This window comes from Juglans regia, chromosome 6 (assembly GCF_001411555.2).
Source record: "Juglans regia cultivar Chandler chromosome 6, Walnut 2.0, whole genome shotgun sequence".
Taxonomy (NCBI): domain Eukaryota; kingdom Viridiplantae; phylum Streptophyta; class Magnoliopsida; order Fagales; family Juglandaceae; genus Juglans; species Juglans regia.
The window spans coordinates 1,240,218-1,251,031 of record NC_049906.1 but is presented as its reverse complement, the minus strand read 5'-3'; the positions used below and the strand labels follow the sequence as shown (position 1 = coordinate 1,251,031).

The 10,814-nt window shown below is 30.5% G+C and overlaps 1 protein-coding gene across 1 annotated transcript; it reads right to left on the bottom strand.

Annotated features, from left to right (window-relative positions):
* Window positions 1-197: 197 nt before the first annotated feature.
* On the bottom strand, window positions 198-4,472 carry LOC109013371 (putative laccase-9). The gene is made up of 7 exons (XM_018995434.2): window positions 4,204-4,472; window positions 3,861-4,012; window positions 3,000-3,244; window positions 2,709-2,834; window positions 1,371-1,971; window positions 902-1,263; window positions 198-785 (listed from the first exon to the last, which is right to left on the bottom strand). The coding sequence occupies exons 1-7, from the start codon at window positions 4,297-4,299 to the stop codon at window positions 595-597; spliced, it is 1,773 nt and encodes a 590-aa protein (XP_018850979.1). The 5' UTR covers window positions 4,300-4,472; the 3' UTR covers window positions 198-594.
* Between the last annotated feature and the right edge of the window lie 6,342 nt (window positions 4,473-10,814).

Below are 10,814 nucleotides of genomic sequence, written 5' to 3'. Positions count from 1 at the left end.
TGTCCAATCATTAAGCACAATAAAATTTATACTCTGTGGCTTGGCTCTGGACCCGGGTGTTACAGGATATATAGTATGTAATGTATCTGATCATACAAAATTTGGATATAAAGACTTAATTTCTTCTTGGATGGTTGAATCGATCTCAGGAAAACAAACATGTTAAGAAGTCAGTACTTTCCCCCAGCGCTATTATGTGCTTAAAAATATCTGTATATATAGATCCTCTTTAATTGTAATCATTTTATGGCATGCTCAACTTATCTTAACGATGATTGATGAAGATGTACATGCAGGCTGCTTGATATATATCTCGTGTGTGTGTGTGTATTGATCTTCTGTTCTTTTTGAAGATTCATCATTTCAAATATAAGAATAATAGGAAATTACTGTCTTCATAGACTCAATTCGATTTCTAAATATATAGGATAATTTTGTTTCTACCATAAACATCTTCTTCTTCTTCTTTTTCTTCTTCTTCTTCTTCTTCTTCTTCTTCTTCTTCTGTAGTATGATCAATCTGGAGAAAATCAACAGATCACCGGCCAACATATTTGCCCACTGTGCGTATAGCTCATAATTAATAATTAATAACTAATATACATCTTCGCGACTAGAATCGTCGAAATCTTCAATCCAAGTGAGGTAGGGTACATTACAAGAGGGCATATAAGGAGGGGGTGGGCGAATACTTGTCTCAGGAGTGCCACCATTCTTCACGATCATTACAGTGTTCATCCCCCAGCTAAGATGTCGATCTAAATGGCAGTGCCAAAACCATACTCCTAGTATATATAAATCATTCAAAGAATTAGAATAAGTTTTTCTGGTGTATGTATGAATTTAATGAACCCAAAAACTCAAGATGAAGAGCAAAAAGTTACAGAGCTTAATTAATTACCAGGATTATTTGCTTTGAATCTGATGGTAGCCCATCCGTTTTTTGGGACTCCTATAGTACTCACTTCAAGTGGATCAACCAAGTTATAGGATTTGGGGTCAGTCTCATTATTGAAATTGCCATAACCAGATCCAACCACGTAAAAGCTATGACCATGCACGTGCATTGGATGATTCTCTGATGCATTCAATACTTCTGTCCCTTGAAATGTTATTTCCACCTCTTCATTATAGTTCAACATCTTAACTTTGGTCCCCTGAATTGGTACTGTGGTGTTAAACGGCAAATCCTCCTGAGTAAAGTTAAACATAGATGGTGGCCAGTTTGGAAAATCATCTGTGTATACTCCAGCACTCAAGTTCCTGTTTCGTATTTTTAAATAATTAATGTCACACACGCACACAAAAAAATACCTTACAAAATAGAAATCAATGGAAGTAAACAAAAGTAAGAGAACATTTGTATATACCTGTAATATGCCATCAATACATCAGTGCTCGGGTTGACAAAACTGATGTTATTTAAGCTTGAAGAAAGCCTGTTGCCATTGATTCCCTCACAGGATTCATTTGGACAGAGAATCTGGTTCATTTCAACTGTGATATACATTTTGGTTGTTACATTTAGTGGGACATCTACAGGGTAATCTTCGCTTGCTAAGCTCCTAAGGCGGTCCAAAAACATGTCAGCAGCAATGAAGTCCTCGTAGGTAGGCAGGCTGGAAGGGAAGACAGGATGGTTGGGGGCAGTATAATTGCCACTGTACATAATAATTGCTGTCGCATTGGTTTGATCATAATCTGTGACATCCGGCCTGGCACTGTCATACTGTCTGGCGGCAATGTAGTAATGGCCCAGAGACTGGTTCGCCGTGAGCAGGACGTTCATGGTTTGTCCAGGGCTTATCACTACATAATCTGTGTTTATGGGCTTCACGTAATTTCCGTCCATTCCTACCACTGTGAGATTATGATTTGCAATTGCAAAGAAGAGTTCGGCATTCATGGCTGCATTGACTATCCGGACTAGATATGTCTTGCCATAATCAACCACCCAACGGTACGTCGAGTCTGTAAATTATACATAACGTGATAAAAATTATACTTAATTGTAATATCAATCTGTTTCCCCCCCCCCATGTTTTGGGTGTTAGATCTTATATATTCTTGTTGTAAAGAATGGATAACTATATTTTTACCCATAAATTATCACATATTTTCCTAAACTACTTATATTTCTTAATTTGTAATATCCTGATAGCTGTAAGGATGAGTGAAAATCTTGGTTGGATCGATCGAACATTTTAATAGTCCAATTGAATAGAAAATGTAAAGAAAAACTGTAATAATTTAGGATACAAATGAAGATTAATGTGTGATAGTGTGTATGCCTAATGTGATCATGTTTTCCTAATTAAGAAGGATGGAATGTACTAACATTGAAACTAACTGACCAAATGCCTGTAACCTGATTGACATAATCTTCGATTTCTAAAATGAAGGTCTGGATCAGTTTGAAACCCCCCTTGATCCCCAACTCATAAAAAAACAACAAAACATTGAAACTCAGTACTGTAACTTTTGATCAATAGTCAAGAGTATACGTATAATTGTATACGTATAATTATCCTAAAAATAGGGAATGTCATAATGTCATTACCAAAATGTACTCTATAAGTTGGCTTCCTCTTATTTTTGGCCTCCTTATTCTTGTACTAATTAGGCCATTTGAGTACGATGATTAAATTGCTAAGGCTTAATTAAATCTAAGTAATTTACAATCTTATTTAATTATAATGCATGCGTACCTTGAGAACATTCTAACAAATCTCCCGGTTGGCCGTTGATCACATAACAATTTGATCGCGGTGTATCTGCACCCGTTTGGAGATCCTCATCTACTAACTTGTTAACATCTCCAAGATACCACGATCCTGTTTGCAATTTATGTCGACTAAGAAATGGTATTGAAAAGCGCGCGTGATCTTTTGTTAATAATTTCTATGTTCACTTTGCTGCTAATTTATTCTGTTAAATTAGCTGCTGGAAAATCCAGCCAACTATTATATATAATGTATATGTTGAAAAGGACTTCGTACCGAGTACGAGAATTTCTTCATCATCGGGCTTGGGATATGGATAAGTTGTTTCATCGGGCGAGTAGATAACAATGGCGCCATGGACGCTAGATCTGGTCCAGTCACTATGAGCATGCCACCAAAGAGTTCCTTCCTCCGTAGTAAAAATGACCTCGTATGTGAAATTTGAACCTGGTTCTATTGGACATTGTGTGATATATTCTGGACCATCTGACCATGGATTTCTCGGTTGTTTTACGCCGTGCCTGCACGATAATATGGGATCGATTGAGATTTCAAGAACATTTTCTGATCGAATTCTTGTACTTAATTAGGTCCTTGCTTTAATTTTAACCAGAGAAAGATACAAACAAGGCCTACATTATTAATTAGTTCTGTACGTTTTTCATGTGGATCTCCCGAGTAGTATGAAATCATGTCCTAATGGAATTAAGTAGTTTCAATAGTTAACGTGTGTTAAGATATAAAATAAATAATAAAATCTATCTCTTTCTATCAATTTAAGCTTTTGAAATAAATGGTGATTTCACATGGTATCAAAACAAATCAGGTCCTGAGTTTAAACCCTGACACTACACTCTACCTAATTTAATTAAATATTCCAGGCCACCCATTGAGGAAAAATTTGGCTCACACGTGAGGAAGAATGTTAAGATATAAAATAAATAATAAAATATATTTCTTCCCATCAGCTTAACCTTTTGAGACAAGTAGTAATTTCATGAATATGATATTATTGTTTGTTGGTTCTTGTTAATTAACTGCTGGTCGGCTAGATAAATTCTAATATTAGCCTTAGTATAAATTAATGCATGGATATAATTATAAGTATATATTAATGGTAGGAGAAGAGAAGAGTACCAGTGAATGGTGACACCATAAGATCCTTCATTGTGGACATTAACAAAGACCGTATCCCCTTTATGAACACGAATCACTGGCCCTGGAAAACTGTCATTTACCACCAACATGCTTTTCGTGCTACACAACCTCGTATAATTTTTCTCCCTTAACTAACAGAGAGTAATTAAAGAGGAACAACAATTAACGATAAACAAAACCAGATTAAATACAGATATATAATCCTTAAAAAAAACAAATAAAGAGGCATAATAACTTTACAATATAAAAAAAAAAAAACTGCAGTAAAGAGTTGTGTAAATTAAATAAATAAGATTGAGGGATGAGAGGTATTGGGACTCACAACAAAGTCATAGTAGTGTACATCCCCATCTGCCAGGCAAACGATAAAACTACCCAGAAAAGCCAGCCAGAGGATCAGTTTTGAGAACACATCCATCTTTGCTCAACCCCAGTACGTAATACTACTGGAATATCGATCGAATACTTTTACAACGTTCAGTACTCCACCCGATCCGATCGTACGTTAAGCTTTATATCGCCGGCCAGTTTCGTCGCTGTGCATGTAATAGTGTTGATCAGACAAGCCTCCGAACACTTTGATCCCGCGGGTCGTCGATCCTATATTTTAGTTTGATCAACATTGGCATGCAATTGCTAAATAAAGTCTTCCGGTCCAGCAGTAGTTCAACTTTTCAGCACTTGAAGAAGGGACTACGACTTCTCGTTGCCTGAAGTTCAAAATCGCAACCCCAAGTCCGGCTCATTTTTATACAAGGCAGCTAGCTAGCCAGAGATCTAGGGGCAGAGTCTTGAACTGAAAGCCCTCGTCCAGATGTGGAAACTGAGCACATTAGTCGACAACTTCCGAAACTCCAGTAGTCAACAAGTCAACAAATTAAACCAACAGTATCTCCTTAGGGATCTACGTTGTCCAGCGTCCGTTCCAGCCTTGCCGGAGGCAGAAGATTAGCTACTGTTTTTTTTTTTTTTTTTAAGTGCGCACTTAAAGATATAAACTTTAATTAGTTGTGGTTTTTAGGATAAATAATAATTTAATATGACATATATAATGTGTTGAATTTGAATTATGGATTTATACTTAAATCTTATTTAATTTAATATATATTTTACAAGTTAGGCTATTTTAAATTTATTTATTTTTACTTAATGAGTTTGACCCATATGCTAGGAGCAGTACGTAGTGTTAAGATATATGGTAAATTAGTTACATATTCAAGAGGTAAAATCTAAGTACACATCTTTTAAAAAATAGTAAAAAATCCATCATAGACAAATGAGCTATTTTAAGTGGTTTGTACTTAATTTCATAGAATAGTGATATTTAAAGGTTTTTATACTTCACATCATTCGCATGACATAATTTGATTTGTAATATTCAATTTTAAAATTTTATGTTTTAAATCAAATTATTTCATGTTAATGGTATGTGGTATATATAAAGGTTTTAAAAAAGAATTATTCATTTTCAAAATACTTGCAAATCATTAAGAAATACTAGCTAGGCAAGTGATGATTTAGCAATATATATATATATATATATATATATATATATATATATTGCTTTACTTCCCAACTTGAAATTGAAATGGATCGGTTCACTAATTAAATCATGCAGCAGTAGAATATCCTTGACAGTTGCATCTAATTACTGGCTCAGCATCTGTTGTTAGGGCTGTAATCGAGCATCTGTTGAGATTTTTATTAGGGCTTGCCGAGTTCGGCTCAACTAAAAAAACTCGAGCTCGAAATTTTTATTTAATCTTTGTTTGAACTCTATTCTATAAGCTAAATCTTCAACTTGAGCTCGAGTTGTTTATTATTATTATTTTTTTCAATAAAACTTAATAATTAATAAATTAGTTAATAAAAAAAATTAATATTGAATTTGTACAATTAATAATTAGAACTCTATTGAATTCTAAGATTTTAAAAATTTATAAATAATTAATATCTAACTAATTTATATTTATCCATAATAACAATATATGATATGCCTGCATAAATTAGTAATATGTACACATAATATGATAGTATATATCTATTTCATATATGGTTCCAACGTACTAGTATATGAAATTATTAAATCTTATCGATTAATTATTGTATAAATTATAAAATATAGCTATCATATTTAATATATAGACATAAGTAATTAGGTTACAAATTACGTATTTAATGATAAAAGTGTTATTCTTATATTATTAGCTAATTCATATATATATATATATTTATTAATATATGAATGAGTTTTAATCGAGTCTAGCAAACGAGTCGACTTGAGCATAAACAAGCGGGTTCTAACGAGCTTTAACCGAGTCAAGTCAAGTTTTGTCAGATATGTATCATTTACTAATCGAGCGGGTATCTGCTTTGACAGACGAGTTTTTTTCATGAGTTAAGTTCGATTCGAATTTAATTAGGCGAATATTGAGTGGGTTATCGAACAGATTGGTTCATTTACAACCCTACTCGTCGGCTTAATTTATACATACAACAAAAGGTCCACTTAAGTACGTACTATTTCAAGGGGAAATATTAGACGAGGCCGCCTAGTTAAATGTTGTGTACTTAAGGTTCCGTTTAGATACTAAGAGTATCTCAAATTTATAAGAGTATTACTACATCCACAAAAGAATTATACAAAAGCAATCTCACAAACTGACGTGGTTTCATCTGATCGTTAGATCTACTTTACAATAAAAATAACTTTATAATCTGATGAATCACATCAAGCCACATCAGTTTGTGGGATTACTTTTGTGTAATCCCTTTGTGGTTAAAGTATTTTTCAATTTATAAATAATAGTAAAATAGTTTGTAAATAGAAGTGAAATAATAGTGAATACTTTGTAAACAGTAATGAACTATTTATAAATAGTAGTGAATTAGCTATAAATAGTAGTAAAGTAGTCTGAGAATAGTTTAATTTCCAAACATACTCTAAGTCTATTCGAAAATAGACAAATGCAATTCAATTTAATTAAGAAGACAACATTAGTGTTATAATTTGTAATTAAAATTATCGAGTTTGAAATTACTCGTATAATAAAGTCCGATTAATGACAAGCTCTTAGGACCCGTTTGGATACTAAGAAATATATCTCGGTATATATGTAAATAGCAGTAAAATAGTTTGAGTTAAGATATTTTATAATTTTTTGGACTTTAAGAAATGAGAGAAAAAAAATTGAAAAATTATTATAAAGTTAAAAAAATATTTGAATATATATTTTTAGTATTATTTTTATTTTAAAATTTGAAAAAGTATGGTTTTTTCTATTTTGTTTAAGAGTTTAAGAAAGTTGTAATGATTATATAATAATTAAATGATTGAAAATTTGAAATTGAAAATAGTGTTTTATATTTGAGTGATGTTTGAGATGTAAAATATCTAAAAATATCTAAGAATACTTTACAACAATTGTGTGGCCAAAAGGACCCTTACAAATCACGAGAAAAAAAAAAATTAACACCAAATTTCTTTACATCCAGAAGGAAATGAAATCATTAATTTGGTGATCTCTTTATGTCTTTTATTGTCTCATTTATGTTTAATTCTTTAACTAATCTATACAATCGGTTAAACCAAGATTTTATATATAATCTCTCTACTCGTAATTATCAACTAATTAAGTACAATTACTATAAATTATTATTTATTTAGGACAACGAAGAATTTATTCATTAATAACAGGACGTTCGGCGCCGTGTTTAATAATACTTTGATTATATATACGCTATTGGCCGTACCATAAACGTACCATACGTGTCATGTACATTTATATATGAGGCGGTGTGTATTTACTTTCACTTTGGTATACACGTTATATATATACGTACGTACGATCGATGGTATATATTATATATATAGGAAGAAAAATGTAGTACTTATCATGCACTGAGCATTAAACGTGGTAATTAAACCAACAGTATCTCCTTAGGGATCTACGTTGTCAAGCGTCCGTTCCAGGAGGCAGAAGGTTAGCTACTGTTTTTGTTTTTGTTTTTTGTTTTTTTTTAAGTGCGCACTTAAAGGTATAAACTTTAATTAGTTGCCGTTTTTAGGATAAATAATAATTTAATATGACATATATAATGTTCTGAATTTGAATTATATGGATTTATACTTAAATCTTATTTAATTTAATATATATTTTACAAGTTAGGCTATTTTAAATTTATTTCTTTTTACTTAATGAGTTTGACCCATATGCTAGGAACAGTAGTGTTAAGATATAGAGTAAATTAGTTACATATTCAAGGCGTAAAATTTAAGTACACATCTTTTAAAAAATAGTAAAATCCATAGTAGAAAAATGAGCTATTTTAAGTGGTTTTGTACTTAATTTCATATAGTGATATTTAAAGCTTTTATACTTCACATCATTAGCATAACATATATAATTTGATTTGTAATATTTAATTTTTAAATTTTATGTTTTAAATCAAATTATTTCATGTTAATGGTGTATGATATATATATATATATATAAAGATTTTCAAAAAGAATTATTCATTTTCAAAATACTTGCAAATCATTAAGAAATACTAGTCAAGTGATGATTTAGCAATATATATATATTTGTTTTACTTCCCAACTTGAAATTGAAATCCAACGGTTCACTAATTAATATTGCAGCTGCAGAATATCCTTGAGAGTTGCATCTAACTGGCTCAGCATCTGTTGTTAGGGCTGAAATCGAGCATCTGTTGAGATTTTTATTAGGGCTTCCCGAGCTTGGCTTGACTAAAAAAACTCGAGCTTGTGCTTGAGCTTGAAATTTTTATTTAATCTTTGTTTGAACTGTATTCTGTAACCTAAATCTTCAACTTGAGCTTGAGTTGTTTATTTATTTTTTAAATAAATTTTAATAATTAATAAATTAGTTAATAAAAAATTAAAAAAAACTAATATTGAATTTGTACAACTAATAATTAGAACTCTATTGAATTATAAGATTTTAAAAATTTATAAATAATTAATATCTAACTAATTGATATTTATCCATAATAACAATATATTATATGCTTACATAAATTAGTAATAGATACACATAATATGATAGTATATATCTATTTCATATATGATTCTAACGTACTAGTATATGAAATTATTAAATCTTATCGACTAATTATTGTACAAATTATAAAATACAGCTATCATATTCAATATATAGGCATAAGTAATTAGGTTACATATTATATTTAATGATAAAAGTGCTATACTTATATTATTAGCTAATTCACACATATATATATATATATATGTATATATTTATCAATATATGAATGAATTTTAATTGAGTCGAGCTAATGAGTCGATTTGGTATAAACGAGCGGGTCTTAACGAGCCTTAACCGAGTCAAGTCGAGTTTTATCAGGTATGTATCATTTACTAATCGAGCGGGTATCTGCTTTCACAGACGAGCTTTTTTCATGAGTCGAATTCGATTCGAGTTTAATTAGGCAAGTATTGAGGGGCTATCGAACAGACTGGTTCATTTACAGCCCTACTCGTCGGATTAATTTATACATACAACAGAAGGTCCACTTAAGTACGTACCATTTCAGGTGGAAATATTAGACGAGGAAGCCTAGTTAAATGTTGTGTACTTAAGGTTCCATTTGGATACTAAGAGTGTCTCAAATTTATAAGAGTACTGCTACAAACTAACGTGGTTTCATCTGATCGATAGATCTACTTTACAATAAAAATAACTTTATATATAATATGACAAATCACATCAAGCCACATCATTTTGTAGGATTACTTTTGTGTAATCCCTTTGTAGCTAAATTATTTTTCAATTTATAAATAATAGTAAAATAGTTTGTAAATAGTTGTGAAATAGTAATGAAGATTTTGTAAACAATAGTGAACTATTTATAAATAGTAGTGAACTAGCTATGAATAGTAGTGAAGTAGTATGATAATAGTTTAATTTCCAAACATACCTAATCTATTCGAAAATAGACAAATGCAATGCAATTTAATTAAGAAGACGACATTAGTGTTATAATTTGTAATTAGAATTATCGGGGTTTGAAATTACTCATATAAGAAAGTCCGATTAATGACAAGCTCTTAGGACCTGTTTGGATACTTAGAAATATATCTCAGTATATATGTAAATAACAATAAAATAGTTTGAGTTAATATATTTTATAATTTTATTGGACTTTGAGAAATGAGAGAAAAAAAATATGAAACATTATTATTAAGTAAAAAAATTATTTGAATATATATTTTTAATATTATTTTTATTTTTGAAATTTGAAAAAGTATGATTTTTTCTGTTTTGTTTGAAAGTTTAAGAAAGTTATACTGATTAGATAATAATTAAATGATTGAAAATTTCAAATTAAAAATAGTGTTTTATGTTTGAGTGATGTTTAGGATGTGAAATATCTAAAAATATATAAGAATACTTTAGAACAGTTATGTGGCCAAACGTACCCTTACCAATCCGAAGAAAAAAAAATTAACACCAAATTTCTTAACATCCGGAAGGAAATGAAATTTATGTCTTTTATTGTCTCATTTTTGCTTAATTCTTTAATTAACTATCTATACAATCGGTTAAACCAAGATTTTATATATAATCTCTCTACTCGTAATTATCAACTAATTAAGTACAATTACTATAAATTATTATTTATTTAGTACAACGAAGAATTTATTCATTAATAACACAGGACGTTCGGCGCCGTGTTTAATAATACTTTGATTATATATACGCTATTGGCCGTACCATAAACGTACCATACGTGTCATGTACATATATATGAGGCGGTGTGTATTTAATTACTTTCGCTTTGGTATATACGTTATATATATACGTAAGTACGATCGATGGTATATATATATATATATATATATATATATAGGAAGAAAAATGTACTTATCATGCACTGAGCATTAAACGTGGC